Source organism: Puntigrus tetrazona, unplaced genomic scaffold (assembly GCF_018831695.1).
Source record: "Puntigrus tetrazona isolate hp1 unplaced genomic scaffold, ASM1883169v1 S000001111, whole genome shotgun sequence".
NCBI classification, from domain to species: domain Eukaryota; kingdom Metazoa; phylum Chordata; class Actinopteri; order Cypriniformes; family Cyprinidae; genus Puntigrus; species Puntigrus tetrazona.
Window position 1 is genome coordinate 312501 of NW_025048699.1, and position 17500 is coordinate 330000.

At 39.4% G+C, this 17500-nt stretch overlaps 1 protein-coding gene across 8 annotated transcripts in view; it reads left to right on the top strand.

The window, feature by feature from the left end:
- The window catches only part of LOC122340985 (transcription factor 4-like), a 140466-nt gene that overhangs the window by 53089 nt on the left and 69877 nt on the right, over positions 1-17500 (top strand). For all 8 annotated transcript variants that reach the window (XM_043234252.1, XM_043234249.1, XM_043234254.1 and 5 more), the window contains one exon: positions 12983-13041. In XM_043234252.1, the coding sequence (XP_043090187.1) occupies positions 12983-13041 (59 nt within the window). The remainder of the gene's footprint in view (positions 1-12982; positions 13042-17500) is intronic.

Consider the following 17500-nt stretch of genomic DNA (forward strand, 5'->3'; position numbering starts at 1 on the left):
TGTGTGTGTGTGTGTGTGTGTGCATGTGTGTGTGCGAGTGTGTGTGTGCGATTGTGTGTGTGTGTGTGTGTGCATGTGTGTGCGCGTATGTGTGCGAGTGTGTGAGTGTGAGTGTGTGTGTGTGTGCGTGTGTGTGTGTGCGCATGTGTGTGTGCAAGTGTGTGTGAGTGTGTGTGTGTGTGTGTGTGTGTGTGTGTGTGTGTGTGTGTGTGTGCGAGTGTGTGCGCTTGTGTGTGTGTGCGCGTGCGTGTGTGCGCAGTGTGTGTGTGCAGAGTGTGAGTGTGTGAGTGTGTGTGTGTGTGTGTGTGCGTGTGTATGTGTGTGTGTGCATGTGTGTGCGTGTGTGTGTGTGTGTGTGTGTGTGTGTGTGTGTGTGTGTGTGTGTGTGTGAGTGTGTGTGTGTGTGTGCGTGTGTATGTGTGCGTGCATGTGTGTGTGTGACCCTAGACCTCAAAATCAGTTTCAAAATTGGGACACACACACACACACACACACACACACACACATATATGTTATGCCCCTATTATAGTGTGTAACACAGCTCTAAGTGAACGAAAACATCCTGCAAAGTCTTCTTACAAAGTTATAAAGAATGAGTCGACTCTGAATGGTTGAAACGAATCTTTTCACCTGTGCATATTTTAGTATTATTGTAATTTCTGTATGATAAGTACGCCTGAACTTGTACGGAGGCCGAGATGGCAGAAAGCGCGTTCTGTTTGCTTTCATTATTTTACAAAAGCGCAACGTGTGAGTGTCGTCTGAATGAACGTCTGCGTGTGTAAACCAACGTTTATCGTCCTTCGTATGAATCGTGTTGCCAGATCCACTTATTATAGGCGTTTTTTTGCCAGCATTGGAAATACATTTCTGCAAAACTGAAAAAACAGTGAAATGAGCGCTAGAGGCAGTAATGCTCTAAACCTTTATTAGTATGATTCGCAGGTCCACGATTTCAAGCGATAAAGCATCGTTTTCGCGCTATTGCTTGAGGAATATCAAGTCATTAAATCCATGATCCAGCTGAACGTTAGCGTCATATTCAGCACAGCTTGATCAGTCGCTGTTCGACTCGAGTATGAACATGGAGAAACAGTTCAGGGAGCTTGTTTCACGATGAGGGTGACATCATGACCAAGCTGGCGCCTGATTGGTCAGTGTCGGGTCTCGCTCGGTGCAGTGCGGCGTAGGTTTCCCAGACTCCTCGGCAGCTGTAGCCGCTTTCTCCAGCTGTTTCAGACACGTCACCTGCTCGGCCGTCTCTCTCTCTCTCTCTCTCGCTCATAAAGCCACCGCAGGTCCATAATTACTGCCACCAGGGGAGGCAGAGGAGCCATTAGAGACCCTGGGAAAGAGAAAACACACACACACACACACTGCTTGTAACACAGAACGTGAGAAACTCAGTCGGCGATGTTATTTCGAAAAGGATCTCGCAAGCCTTTCGTTTGAATGCAATAACTCTGAAACGTGATCAAAATCTGTACGAATTTCTTTGTTCTGCTGAACACAGATAAGAATAAAGTTTGTAACCAGGCCGTTTTGATCACCATCGACTTCCATGGTAGGAAAAAAAAAAATGTGACGGAATTAAATTTTTTAGTCCTTAAAGATGGTGTATAATATCAATGCTTTATCTTTAGTGCAAAATATTTTTTTAATAGTTTTTCCACCATTTTTTCTGCTTTTTAAATGTGATTATTTAAAAAAATAAGATGAAATAAGTTTAGTTTCAACAAAACCAACCTCATAGTAGGTCTGTCTTTAAGTTTTAGTTATTTTAGTGCTTTAACTTTTGTTTTGTTTTAGTTATTTTGCTTATTTTATTTCACGTAATGACACATCAGAACGCAATAACTGAAACAATGTCGAGAAAAAAATAATATTAACCGGTCGGATGCATATATTAGTTTGTTTCAAGTGATGACAGGGACGTTTAAGGAAGAAATTAGAGCCGGTTTTGATTTCACGATGTGTGCATTTCTACCCGAACAAACGACGGGAAGCATAAAGATACCAATTAAATGTCTTTACGTGTTGAGGTGGTGAACGGATCATACTCTCTGTCACTGTGTTTTATTTCTGGCAGTTTCTCTCATAGTTACTTATTAAGACTGTTATGTGTGTGTGTGTGTGTGTGTGTGTGTGTGTGTGTGTGTGTGTGTGTGTGTGCGCGCACGTCTCCTCCAAAGCTGTTCCACTTCTTGCTTTCGTCTGAATTTGCTGCTCGAGTTTCTCAAACAGGTGCCGGACAGCAGCAAACATCAGCAGCAGCAGCTGTGCAGAGAGAGAGAGACACTTCCGTCCTGTCTCTCTCTCTCTCTCTCTCTGTCTCTCTCTCTCTCTCTCTCTCTCTCTCTCTCTCTCTCTCTCTCTGTCTCTCTCTCTCTCTCTCTCTCTCTCTCTCTCTCTCTCTCTCTCTCTCTCTCTCTCTCTCTCTCTCTCTCTCTCTCTCTCTCTCTCTCTCTCTCTCTCTCTCTCTCTCTCTCTCTGTCTCTCTCTCTCTCTCTCTCTCTCTCTCTCTCTCTCTCTCTCTCTCTCTCTCTCTCTCTCTCTCTCTCTCTCTCTCTCTCTCTCTCTCTCTCTCTCTCTCTCTCTCTCTCTCTCTCTCTCTCTCTCTCTCTCTCTCTCTCTCTCTCTCTCTCTCTCTCTCTCTCTCTCTCTCTCTCTCTCTCTCTCTCTCTCTCTCTCTCTCTCTCTCTCTCTCTCTCTCTCTCTCTCTCTCTCTCTCTCTCTCTCTCTCTCTCTCTCTCTCTCTCTCTCTCTCTCTCTCTCTCTCTCTCTCTCTCTCTCTCTCTCTGTCTCTCTCTCTCTCTCTCTCTCTCTCTCTCTCTCTCTCTCTCTCTCTCTCTCTCTCTCTCTCTCTCTCTCTCTCTCTCTCTCTCTGTCTCTCTCTCTCTCTCTCTCTCTCTCTCTCTCTCTCTCTCTGTCTCTCTCTCTCTCTCTCTCTCTCTGATGTGATTACACCTCTCTTTTGTCTTTCTTCGTCTTCTTCTGTCAGACTTTAGGTGAAGTTACCTAACAGTTACGTATGGACGTATATACAGCATGTGACCCTGGGCCACAAAACCGGACATTTATAATCTTTCTATTGATGTATGGTTTGTTAGGATAGAACGATATTCGGCACAGGAGGCAACTGTTTGAAAATCTGAATCTAAAATTAAAGTTGTGCAAATTAAGTTCTTAGCAATGCATATTACTAATCAGAAATGAAATATATTCACGGTAGGAAATTGACTAAATATGTCTAGCTGTGATGAATAAACGAAAAAAAATACAGTAAATGTAACTTAACTGTTAAATAATTAAAAAAATATATATATTTATATATATATTTAGATTAACAAATTATGTAATACATTTGTTTTTATATTTAATATAATATTAATTAAAATTCCATTTAAATGTATATATTTAATTTATTATAAATACATTTGTTGATTTTAAAAAATATATTAATATTTTATCATGGGTTATATTAAATGTATTTGTTGCTTGTTTTTTAATTTAAATGTATATATTTATTTTTCAAAGATAGTTTAACGAAATTTTTTTTTTTAAGAAGGTTCTTTAGATTATAAAAAGGTAAAAAAAGAGTAGAACCCATCATTTTTGTAGAACCGATAATTTGGCGTCGCTGTGAAGAACCTTTAAAGCACCTTCATTTTTAAGAGCGTGTTCTGATTCAATGGCTTACGTTAAATTCATGTGATTTCAGACGGGTTCTCCTGCGTCGACGTTAATTCAATCCGTCTTTTCAAAACTTTCAGGAAAGTTGAGTTTCCAGCGTGTTGTAATCGAGCTGCATCATCAGCTCAGCTCTGCTTTTCAGGCTTTTATTATTCATTCATGCCATAATCATCAGGATATGTTCCTGAACCGGACTACGTTTCATTTTTCCCGGGCGAGATCGCCTCAGGGGCTAAAATGAATTCAAAAGGACATTTTTTTTTATTAGCGTAAGTCTATTAAAGGCTATTAAATGGGCTTATTCAAATCTGCGATTTCCTTTTATAACTCCTCCGAAGCCTTTGGGTGTCATCGAAGCCTTTTTTTATTTCGTTTAATGTAACGTTTCCAATGCCTGTTAGCGCTTCTGTACGCCGTCCAGAATACAGTATTTCACTTCTGTTTGCTTAAAACACACTTTGGCAAGAAACGCGTTCCTCGAGCTCCGTAAGGGAGAAAAATGCAAAAAAAACACACACACACACACACACACACACACACACACACACAAAAAAAAACGAGGCGACGTTTCGGTAGTAAACGCTTGCTTGTCGTGAGATTTTTGCAGGAGATGAGCCTCATCGCGTCGAAGCTGCGTTTCGCCTTCCGTCGCAATTGTTCCGACGACGCGTTTTTTTTTACGAAAAAAGAGCCCTCGACCTGCGTGCACTTCGAATATCCACGCAAACAGCCTCGTAAAGCCATGCAAATGTCGAGTTATCGGCTAAGCCCTGTCGAACGCTCCCATTTGGCATGGCTCCCGTTCTCGCGCGGTACAGATGTGAATTTTAAGACCATCTAAGCGCTCTTTTGCACAAAGTAAGATGGCGAGCTTTAGCGAGACCTTCCTTTGTTCATTGTTTCGGCTAAATTGTCTTGTGATCTGTGATGTACTTTATTGTCGGCACAAGTAATCCCCGCCGCCGCCGCCTTATTTCGTACATAAATACGACGCAGAACATTGTTTCGCATTTTAGACTCGACAAAAACAAGCCCCGCGTTCTCATTGTGCGGAATCACGCAACAAATCCTTCGCAAAACAAAGAGCAACTAGAAAAACGCGGCGTCTTTGTGCCGGAACAAAAGACGCGAGAAGTAGGAGACAAAAGAGGACAGGCGCCGATGTTGATTATGAGATTTACAGAGGCACCAATAGCAGAGTATCTGAAGATCCGCCGCTCTCCGTTTGCCACGGGGCTTTGGCACGGCGGCGCGCTGTCACCGAGCCAGCAAAAAAATCTGCAGTGTCTGCCGCATTTTACGCACGCCGGTCTGCTTCCAACTTTTCCGCTCGCTCATAATTGTTCAACTTTATAACTAAAGCCAAAACTGTAACGGCGGCCGGGGGTTAATTTTTTTCGCCCCTCCCCTCCGAATCGCCAAATGTATTCAATGCGACGCAACCCCTGAACGAACGCCGGCGGCAAACTTTTGCCGCTCGGTAGCGTTCGCGATTATATCGATCTGCGCACGGATTGGTGGGGTTAATAAAGGCTGGGATGCGCTGCGAGGAACCTAACAAGTGCGTGAATGCGACTGACTACCGACGTTAATTTGGGATGCGGCGTAAAGGAGGGCCGTCTTTTTAGGGCGCCTTGCATGCATGCATGCGTGTGTGTGTGTGTGTTGTTTTCGATGCCGGCTCCCCGCGGATCCATGCCTTCTCCTTCTGTACCTTTCAGACTTTGTCGGCACGCTGGCCCGGTGCCCACTGATGTCATGGAAACTGTTGTATTAGTACGAGTGATTCATGTCCGTACGGCCACCCCCACAAGCGACGGGCTTTTTTTAACCCTTCCCCCTGTTTTAAATAATTATCCTTGGTTTGCGTTTCCACGCAGCCTCATTGAACCCGAATGGACGTGATGACAAGTCTAATTATGTGGTTTTGAGGTTAGAGAAGGTGTCTGTTTAGACTCCGTGCGCATTTAGACTCCCACTCCGAGCGCTTTCGGATCTGATAATATCCCGAAAAACCGCCGAGTGTGTGTGTGTGTGGCGGGTAAAGGGTTTTTGTGTAAGTTTTGGCTTGGAGACATGAAAAGCTCTTTGAGCGCTTCTTTAAAGATGAACTTGGCACGAGAACACAGTGACACGTCCAACCCCCGAACCTCGACCTTGACCAATCAGGGCTCTCCGGAGTTGCCCGTGTGCCAGCTTCACTTTCATAATTCTATCAGAGACGCCGCAGCACTCCGGCTCGTCTTCCAAAACGCGCTACCTTGTCTTTTTTTTTTTTTTTTTTTTTCTCGTTGAAACTATTTTAAGCCGTTGAGCTGCTAAATGCGTTTTGGCTTTTTCGCGTCGGAAATGTGCTGCGTGTCAGGAGCTCCTTCAGCCCCGCTGGAATCAGACGTAAACAGCATCCTTAAAAAAAATAAGCCGGTCCGAGTTATGCGCGTGGCTTTTGCGAGCGTCCTGCATGCAAAGCTTACGTGCAAGAAAATACAGTAACCCAACGTGATGAACCCAAATGATAAAGCTTTCTTCATTTACAAGATTGTACGTTATTCGACGTTTGACCTAGACGAAATAAAACACGTTCATTTTGTGCACAAGAATTTTTTTTTGGCTAAAACCACTTTTTAGTCACTTTTTGAAAATGTATAATTTTACAAGCCTACTACTTGATTATAATAATTTTCTATGCATTTCTAGCTAATATATATATATATATATATATATATATATATATATATATATTTATGTATATATATGTGTATATATATATATATATATATATATATATATATATATTTATTTATTTATATATAAAATCTAACGTATAGTGTATGTTCTATCAATTTATAATGTAATTTCCAAAAAAATATTTTGTGTCAAAAATTGAAATATCAGCGCGGCCATGCAGGTCTGAGCAGCGCTTTTTCTTTCATTACCTCTGCTGTAGCATGCTGTTTAAGACACAGATATTAATTTAATATCTGACATCTCTCATAGACGCGGGCTCCAGGAATATTTAGATTAGCTGTCAGATACCGTTAGTTAGCGGAAAACCAGTCGAGACAGTCGGCAGCAAGAAAAGCGCAGGAACGCTCGCACAGATCTGTCTTTTTCTCACAGCAAATGTGAAGTCCGTCCCGTTTCTGCACCTGCTCTCAGAGACGGCTTTATGCTCCTCAAAGCTTCTCGCGCACTGAGATTATAGCAAAAATGCCACTTTGTGTGCATCTGAAGCTAGTTTAATTATTAGTTGCGCTTCTTATGTGTTTTATGATGCAGTAATTAGCCTCTTGCGCAAGAACTGCATTGCATAATATCACCGTTATTTATTTACGTGCATTTACATAAGCTTCTCGCGTACAGACTGAATTGTGTTCTATGAATCTATTTAATTTTGCACTTTGAGAGCCGTCGTTTTTTCCCTCCATTTCAGCGCGAACAATAGCATTAACACGTGTGCATTTGATCGGCGCTGTCACTCAGGATATTTGACTAATTTTCGCAGCGTTTCGCCGCCGCAGCGAACGGAAGAAAGCCGGTTGTTGTGCGAGCGGCCCGTGGCTTTGGCCGCGTTTCAAACGCGCCTCTCACGGTCGCGGTCTCGGCTGGGTTTGCTGGGCCCGCGGTCGGGTTTATGCGCTTTCTGTGGCCGCAGGTTGTGCTGCGGAGGGTCGGAGATGAAGGGCGGACTCGCTGCATCTCCCCGGGGCGAGAGAAGCGTCCCGTGAGCGCAGACCACGCATCAAACAGGATTAAAACCCGAGGAAGCCCTGCCACGCTGGAACAGTTCCATATTTGTTTTCCGCGCCGGGATGGGGAGAGCAAAACATTGTGTAGCTTAATTTTCTCCAAGAAATTGCCTGTCAGGAGACATCATTTCCAAATTATTGTTCATTATAAGCAGCCCTCAGCTGCCTAATAGAGCCGCCGTCTCTTCCTCCGGTTACCCAAACTACAGATCCGGATGCCTTTTCTTTTCTTTTCCCTTTTTTTTTTTCCCCAAACGAGTGACAGTTTTTCTGCCGCAGCGACCGTGTTTGCGTTTCGAACCTCTGAAGTGTGCGGCCGAAACGGAGGACGGTGTCTGCGGAACGATTACGGGTCGTTTAGGATGTTCATTTAAAAGTTCAGCGTATTAGAAGGATTTCGGAAGAATCACGTGACAATTGAAGAAAAAAAAAAAAGACACAGAAATAAATGACATTATACTGTATTTTTAAATAGAAAAATGGTTTACAATTTTACAGTTTTTCTTCATACGCAAGAGATTTTTTTCTTCATACTTACCGGTTGCCCCTTAAGATGACCTTTGACCTTTACCCTCTTTATACGCTATTCTGTTTTTTATTAAAAACGTGTAGGTTGGTACAAACGGTTATCGCATCATATGTATGCATTTGACGGATGCTATTATCGATCGTTTTCTTTTTGTTCGCGCAACGATCGTAAATTGCATCGCGAATGATTCGCATTTCCTTTCTCGGTTCGTCGCGATGCGCTTCAGACGAACGGCGTCGCGCGAAACAAACCAGTTTTTTGCTTTTCCGCGACAGTCTCCCGGCTCCGTCTCTGCTGCGGTTAGTGCGGAGAGCAGCTGTCTGATGTTCATGTACTGAGACGCGTCCTGTCGATCGCACGTCGCTTTTCTGATGAACTGTTTCAGAAGGTTAAGCACATTTTTTATTCTGTCTCTCTTTGTCTCTCTTTCTGTCTTCCTCTCATCCCTGCCTCCCCCCCTAAAAACTCTGGCACGGATGAATCTGGCTGCGAGAAGCTGCGCGTGTGAGAAAGACGATTATGAGCGGCACCTTTCGCTCTGCTGATAACGGCCCGTTTCTGCGTTAATTCTACCTGCTTGATCTGGGTTTGGCAGCGAGACGCTCTCAGCCGCGGCGCTTTGTGTTGTAATGATCACTCCTGAATGCAAATCGATGTGTTTTTTTGAGGTTTAAGCTAAAGATGCGCCGCTGTTTTGGCCGTGTGTGATTTTTTTTGTACGCGCGCGAGCGGACGGATGTGATAGATTGAACGTAATCTTCATTTTGTCAACGCGATTTATTAGCGCGATGAGCTACGGGCCCAAAGCGGCGAAATAGCTTGCGTTTGTGCTTCTCAGCATTTTTTTTTTTTTTTTTTTTTTTTTATTTCGAGGAAAACGTATGACGTCCGTGTTTCGCATAACGTGCGCTAACGACAGCGATGATACGCAGCTGGTCCCGAGAAACTCCGGCGCAACTCTGAAAATAATCCATAATCTGCCGGCGTCGATGAGTCAGAGCGGGTCTGTCTTTGACTAGCTGATGATTATGAGCCAGTTATTATCCATAACAAAACCACTTATTCACGGGGCGCGTGTTCTCCCGTGTAATGAGGGGCTGTCATGCGTGTGCTGAAAACACCCTCGTAGCCTGTCAAAACCGCGGAGAAACTTCAGCGTGACTCAGGCGTCCCCGCGCAAGCGGCGGGAGAAACGCGCTCCCGATAAAAGTCGGAGATCGGAGCAAAGCGATATTATTAGCGTTAAAATATCAGAGGCACAAGCTAATGAGGGGAAACAGAAACCAGCGGCTAGAAGCTAAAAGGGTCTTAAAATCGGCGTTAAATGACGTGCAAGGTCATAGAAAGTCTTACGTAGGATATTTAGGGATGCAAGTGCATGAACTGCAACATTGCATTAATTGGATTAGGTTGTGATTTCGTGAAATAAATGCGATCGCTGCACATTTAGTAGAAAAACACCCAATATCGGTCAATCTCTGCTAGACGTGTTGGTATATTCGTGCAAGAAACAATTTCAGTATAGTTAGTGAGTTATTTTGGTTCTTGTATATCAGTGGAGAGAATATATCCCAAGTACGCATGTAAGCATTTCATTTATCACACGTTATCTTTTTGGCGCCTATAGATTTCAATTGCAACGGTTAACTCTAAACGTTTTTTCTCCACTTCGCCGGCGCTCACATAGAGTTTTATTCCTATCTATATTCTGAAGATTTTTGCTGTGGGGTTTGTTCAGAAATCGCTCGCGCTGAAACATACGACATTTCATTTGTGGCGAAAATGCCTCGTTTTGTTTGACGAAGGCGTTTTTTGAGATATCCAAAATCCCCTCTGTAGAAACATTTAACTCTACTGTGTTTACAAAATGAAAAAGGTATTTTGCGTCTGGCTTCTTCCGGTATTCGTATTAATCTTCTGGAAATTTGTGCACGTCGGTGATTATTTAATTAGACAATACCACATTTTAATATTTAAACATGCTATTTTTATATAGAATAAATTGTCCGTATTTACTGTGATTAATCTACGCTGGGAAATATACAGCTATCTTTTAGCTAACATTTTTTACTGTATAAATCTGTGATTTTTTGTCTTAGATTAGGGATGGATTTGTTCTGTGTATGCGTGTTCTGTTCGTTTTATTTGCGCAGATCTTAATTTCATTTTCCGAAACCGATACTCTGGAACGAGCTCAAGAACGAACTGAAGTAAGAGCAAACAAAAGAAAGCAAGAAACAGCGTGCACACGCGGCATCTGCGCTCAATGTGTGCGTTTTTTCCGGAGTGATGTTCCATCTGTGGCATCCCTGTCCTATTCCAGCCCTCTTCCGGATTTCATTCCCACTTCCAGATTCACGGTTCTGCGGATTAGCAGGATTTATGAAGACGTGCGTCTGAATCCAGCAACACGTCAGGATCTCTCAAGGAAACACAACAAGCGTCCATGGGAACTGTTAAACGTCCGGAAGAACAAGAAAGATGGTTTATTTCACTGATATAACGGACGGATCTCGGCCCGAATGGGATTCAGGCGTGTGAAATGTGTTTGGGACATTTGGCACCTGCGTGCAGTCAAACGCACAGCGGCGAAATGAGCGCGGTGATCTTCGCGCGTACTGCGCCGTGATTCGGGTCAGTGCAGCAGATTTCGCCGCGTTTGGACGCGGGTCATGCGTGTGGTAGTCGCCGACCTTTTGTTTGACCTCTGAGCGTTCGGCGCGTTCTGGGACGCCACCTGGTAAACGTTCGGGTCGGGACGGAGCGCGATGAATCCTGTGCGCGTGGAAGACTTTTATACTTTCATTGTGGTTTTGTTCTGAAACATTCACCACGGTATCCATAGTTTTTTTTTCCTGCCAAAATACCATAGTGACGGTACAGCGCTACGTGGGTGCCATTAAAAAAACCAAAGCAAAATAACATTCACATTCAGTTTGCACAACGGTTGCCATTTTGTGAATTATAGTCATTTATTTTGCACCAATTAGTGTTTTTACACAGTTTTTTTTTTTTATAAATGCATGGGTCTGAAATAGCTTTGGTGTCTTTATTCAATTAGCCTTGTGGCGCATAAAGCATCTATGAAACACAACCGCTAACGTCTCATGTTCGTTTATGATGGTTTTAGACTACGCTCAGTACTTTGTTTTACTCTATGGTTAATTTTTGAGAGATAGTAGAAATGACAGCGTTTGAAGGTTAACAGTAAATAGCTTTGTTGTCTTTATTCAGACGGGCAAAACAGATGTACGCATATTTATAACGGTTTTAAAGTCAGAAGGATGTTTTTTTTACTCTGTGGTTACCATGGTAATATTTTGAGCGATTAGTGTTCGAAGGTTTACCGTAGTAAATAGCTTTATCTTTATTAAATCAGGCTTTTGACGCAAAACATTCGATTCAAGATGGCCGTTTGTAAAGGGCCGCTGAAGATGTTCATCTGTGTTTTGGAGTGATGTATTTGTTTTACATAGGTTTAAGATGCCATGGTAATGCTTTTCGAGATGTATAATTTCTAAATTGAAATATAATTTTAGTATTTATTTATATAGTATTTATTAATTGGGATTATTAATTGGACCCTTGACATGGTGGTGTTTTTTTTTTCAACATAGATGTTTATGAAACTGATTTAGATTTTTTTTATAATAATTTTACAGTCATATTGATGTTATTGGTATTTTATTTCATTTTATTTTACTTATTTATTTGTCTTTTTTTAATGAGAAAGAAGAGTTTTCTTTCTTTGTTTTCTTCACTCCGAAGTACTTATGATGTATAAACCTCTAGAAAACCATTTATTTCGTCTTAATTTACTTTTAGTCATTTGTAGTATTTTTTTTGTTACCGTTGTGCATTTTTGTGAGCAATACGTATTTACAAAAATTACACGAATTTTGACGCTTTATGATTGCTTTACAGTTATGATGGCAGTATGTGCTCGTTTTTTAAAGGTTTACATTTTAATAAACGTTGTTTGCAGTGCGTTTTTTTTACGGTATTTTCGAAAGCATACACGCCTTTTCAAAACTTCGCCTCTTTTTTTCAAACGTTTCACGCAAATCCGAGAACTCCACACAAAATGCAAAACGCCTCTTGCAAAGCTTTGTCGAAATAATTTCGCGCGTAAGCAGTTTTTAGAGTTTTACGGTAGTAAATAACTTTACTGTTTTCATCCAAATGTCTAGAAAGCGCAAACGCTGATAAATTAATTTGTGCCGATTTTGGAGTAATAATGACTCTAGTGGGTTTTTTTTGTGTTGGTTACTATGGTTACCATGGTACGTTTGTCGCGAGGGTTGGCAATGGCTAGCAGATAGTGCAGTGAATAGCGCCGTTATCTTATATTCAACATTGCACGGACGTTTAAAACGCATTTCGGCCGTTTCAGAGGCTGAGCTCAGGCCGGTCAGACCAGAAGCGCAGGAGAACATGAGCAGGACTCTGTAATTGGGCTCATTTGATTATGACTGGATGAGGTCACAAGACTTTAACAATATTTGCTGTGTGTGTGTGTGTGTGTGTGTGTGTGTTTGGCGGCGGTCCCGGCCCGGCCCAGTGCAGCTAAAGGCAGAACGCATTCGAGCATGTTCCTCTATATAATTACCAGCCTGTAGACGAGTGTCTGTGAGACTTTGAGAAGGTCTTTATTCCGCTAATGCCAGATTTCACATGCCCGCTTGCCTCCGAAGAGAGGCCCGCTCGTCGCCGGGGTTCCCTCGCGCTTCTTTGTTCCCTTAACAGTCGCCACATCAGTAAAACGAACCCCAAAAAAAGCAAGCGCGACGTCTTGATTCCCTCCGACCAGAGTATTGTTCGTCAGAGCGTTTGTAGCAACCCGAGCTTGGCGACAGCTGTCCGCTCAGGATCGACGAGTTTCCGGTTGCGTTCTGTTCGTTTCAGGCTCGTCCTTGCAGGTTTAAAGGACGCTTTAGAAGCGTGTTTACAGTTTTGATTGAAGAGCCATCGATTAATGTGCTAATGATCCCGTCTCTGTGTCTTTAAACAGGTAAAACGGAGCGAGCGTCGTATTCTTACGGACGGGACGCCAGCATTCACGGCTGTCAGGTAAGAGGCTCTCTCAGCTGTGTCTCAGTGGGAGAAATCATTTCAGAGCTTTGAAATGAATGTGGAGCACTGGACGACAAGTGATCTCATATTGCCATTTCTGTTCTGAAACTAGTTATATAAGTGTGTGTGATACATGTGATTGAAAGCTATAGAAATGGAAAAAACGCCTCCGTGGAAATGTGCATTTTAAGCCATGTTTCTGTTATTGGGCCAGACATGATTTAAAAAAGTAATAAAGAATTTTTTTCATATATTCATATATTTAGATTTTAGATATTTTTTTGTAAATATATGTGTATATAATTTATATAATTTTTCATACATAAACTTTAAAAAAATAAGTGTAATAAATATAAAATCTAACATTTTTAGGTATGTATATAATATATATATATATATATATATATATATATATATATATATATATATATATATATATATATATATATATATATATATGCATATACACACACACACACACACACACACACATATATATATATATATATATATATATATATACATACATACATATATACATATGCATATTTTTTTTCACAAATGGCTGGAAAAGTCATGGAAAGTTTGGGTATGGCAGGAGGCTTTGATCTCATTGTTAAGGAGAACGTCTTGGGATCTTTAGTGATTTTCTGTGATGTTGTTGGTGTGTTTTTCCTCATCCACTGTAAAGGTGCTGTTTGAAGTGAATGGCAGCTGCTGGAGTTTCTGTGCTGGAGTAAATAAATAAACAGGCGGTTTGTTTGCATTGCAGCCGGTGCCGCTAGCAGATGGCCTCTGTTAAAGCACATATATGAATTCCTGCAGATCACTGTGTGTGTGTGTGTGTGTGTGTGTGTGTGTGTGTGTGTGTGTGTGTGTGTGTGTGTGTGTGTGTGTGTGTGTGTGTGTGTGTGTGTGTGTGTGTGTGCGCGATCTCTCAACAGCCCATCGTGTTTATATTAAGAGACATATGGATGTTCAAACGGCAGATACAATATCAAGAATAGACCTGTTTCCATTCAGCTGCTCCATCCTGCATTCGTTTACCTCACTTTTCAGAGTCTGCTGTTTTGTTTTCATGTTCGTCATCTTCACCCAACAAAATGAGTTATGTATGTGTGTATTCATGCATGCACTTAAGTGTTTAGTTATTTATTTATATCTATTAAAATTATATATATATATATATATATATATATATATATATATATATATATATATATACACAATATATACATACAGTGTGTGTGTTAGATTTGATTAGATTTGATATTTTATATAAATATATTTAACATATAAACATAAAATTCTTTCCTTAAATATGCAAATGCATGTGTTTATATTTATATATATACATAATAAATAATTATTCTGGATGCAATTAATATTTTTTATGTGTCCAAAATATAAGGTTATGTTTATATAATATATGTATTATGTATATATAAATACAAAACATGCATGTTTATATTTAAGAAAAATAAGCTATGTTTATGTATTAAATATGTTTATATATAATATAAAATACATAAATGTACTTATAAATATTTTCAAAATATATACTGTATGTTTGTATTTATATATACATGATAAATAAACACAGTAGACATATATATATATATATATATATATATATATATCACAATTTAATTGTATTTAATAATTGTATTTAATTAATTGGATATTTAATATTGTAATAATATATTTTAAATAATTGACATATTCTTTTTATTTAATTTCTTTTAGTTTTGTGTTGTTCTGGCTGATTATTTAAGTCGAAGGCGGTTTCTTTGACAAACAGCCCCGTGTTCTGAAAGCGTTTCAAGCGACTGACTCCCAGTGACTCTCACTTCTAGCGAGAAAGTATTTTAACGTGCAGAAAAGGACACGCTGTTGAAGTCAGAAGAATGACTAATTAATCCAGTCTGAAGCGATTGGTGTTAAAACGTGAATATTGGCGTTAAAAGCGGCAGAGGTCCGTGAGTTCGCTCTCTGGGTTTGTGGGTCGCCGGCGGGTCTTCAGGACCTCAGATTAATCTTTCCTGACAGTTTACAAGAAGAAACCATCGGAGGATGGCATGTGAGTGACAGCCTGAACGTTCTGCGCCGCTCGGAATTCTGGGAAAGGTGGAGAAATGACATGCAGAAACCTTAAAGTGAAGTTCCTCCTTGCTTTCGCTCGAGACGATCCTCATCAGCTCATAACGCTCTCATTTATCTCAAAGCAGCCATCCCTATTGTATTGCTTGTGCAAGGGTTAATAATTCATGAAATTATTATTGTGAATATTGCACCACTCAAAATATTTTAATAATATGAAGAAACTAGTGCTGGCAAATTAATAAATTAATAAAAGTTAAGTTTGCTTAAAATATATGTGTGTACTGTGTATATTTAATATTCATATATAAGTACAAATGTAAATGCACGCAAAATAGATAAAATAGAAACGTATATAAATGGAAATATTGTATATATATATATATGTGTATATATATATATATATATATATATATATATATATATATAAAATGTTTTTAATGTTGTGCTTCATTCAAATGCTTTTAAAATAAAAAAAAAGAAATTAGAATAATTTCAATTTAAATAAATGTACATTGTTCAGCTTTTTTTTTATGTTTTATTTAAATGTTCAATTTTCAGTTTACTTTAGTTTGATTAGTATGATTTAATTAATACCGTATCTCGTTTAGATTTAATTTTAAAATGATGTATTCTAATTTTACATTTTCACGATTTAATTGAACGATTAGCTTCTTATTAACTAATTAGATTTTTTTAAAGTTGTAAAATAAATGTTAAATTAATGTGGATTATTAGTTTTAACACTATTGTTATGTATTTATTTATTTATTTATTTTTACAAATTCTTTAATTTGAAACAATTCATCATTAATAAATTTTATTAATTACTAGCTTCTTATAGACTCATATTTAAATGCCGTATTAATGTTTAATTTCATGTAATCGTGCTATTTTTATAAATTCAGGACAGGTTCATTCTCATCAACTCATGCTTTTTACTGTTAGGCACATTTATTTTATTCATACATGACATTATATTATTATTTTATGTTTTTAATGCCGTGCTACATTCGAATGCCTTTAAAATTTCAGTGCATTTCCTGAATTAAAAAAAAAAGAATTCCTGAATTGAAACTGATGTTACAAACAGGATGTAGAATTGCACATTTCAAATTCAGATGAGTTCAAATGTTAAGAAATATCGAATAGCTGTGTACTTTGCCTGTTTAGACCTTCTGATGCTCAGACTCACACCTCTGACCTCTGACCCCGGCGTGACCTTCAGGTGTTCCTCCTAACGGCTAGGGGAGATGTTCGCAGCGCTCCGGGTCACGACACACACGCTCACACACGCTCACACACATTCAGCGAGGAAGACCAGAGCTAATCCTGAAACTGAGCCGCTGCCAGAGTGTGTGTGTGTGTGTGTGTGTGTGTGAAACATCTGTTTCTCACCTTATGTCTCTTACTTTGTGACTCAAAAGCAGCGTTACTTCAGTGCCAGTGACATATTATTATAGTTTTGAATTAGAGTTTAGTTTTGTTTGTTTTATGTGATTTAATATTCTGTATTACTTTCATTTTTTCTTTTATTCGTTACAGTTTTTTATTACGGTTTATTCCGTTTTATTTATTTTAGTATTTCAACTTAAACTTAACGAAAGTGAGACGTTTTGTCTCGTTAACTTGCCAAATAATCAAGTTTTATATTTTATTTTAGGTAAAGATTATTTTAATCTTCAGGTAATGAAAATAGTTTTTCTTTTTATGGTTTTAGTTTTAGTTAACTCTGCTTTAACACACTTGCTGACAATCGTTAAATATAAAATAAAGTGGTGTTTAAAGCAGTCACGACTATTAATATTGCTCATTTAAGGGGGTAATAATTTATTTTAAACACATGCCTGAACATAAAATAAAATATTGTTACTAAAACTTGTAATTTTTTATTTTATCTTTAGGGTTGAGCATCAATCAGAATTAAATTAATAATAAGGTTTAAATTCCAATTCGAAATATTGAAATTAGTTTGCAAACATGAATTTTTGTAAAGAAGTGGAATAAAAATTAAGTGAATTTCAAAAAAGGTCAGATAACTCTAATTTGAACCAGAAATCAAAGTGCTTTAAAAACTGCAATATTGAGCGTTCTTTTAATAAAGAAGAATTTGAAAAACGTATTTTAAAATTCTGTAGGCTTTCACGTTACTTGTGTAGAATCGATTTGAATTATAATTCAGTAAATTCTTCTTCCTGTCCAATTCGGCTTCCTGCGATGCGATTCAAATCGAAAGTGAGTAAAGTGAAGTCTGAAAGAAATCAAAACGCCTGGCAACAAGAGCACCCTAGCAACCGCATGGCAACATTGTAACGTTTGAATATTTTGAACGCGCTAGCAGCGGCGCAGACTAGCA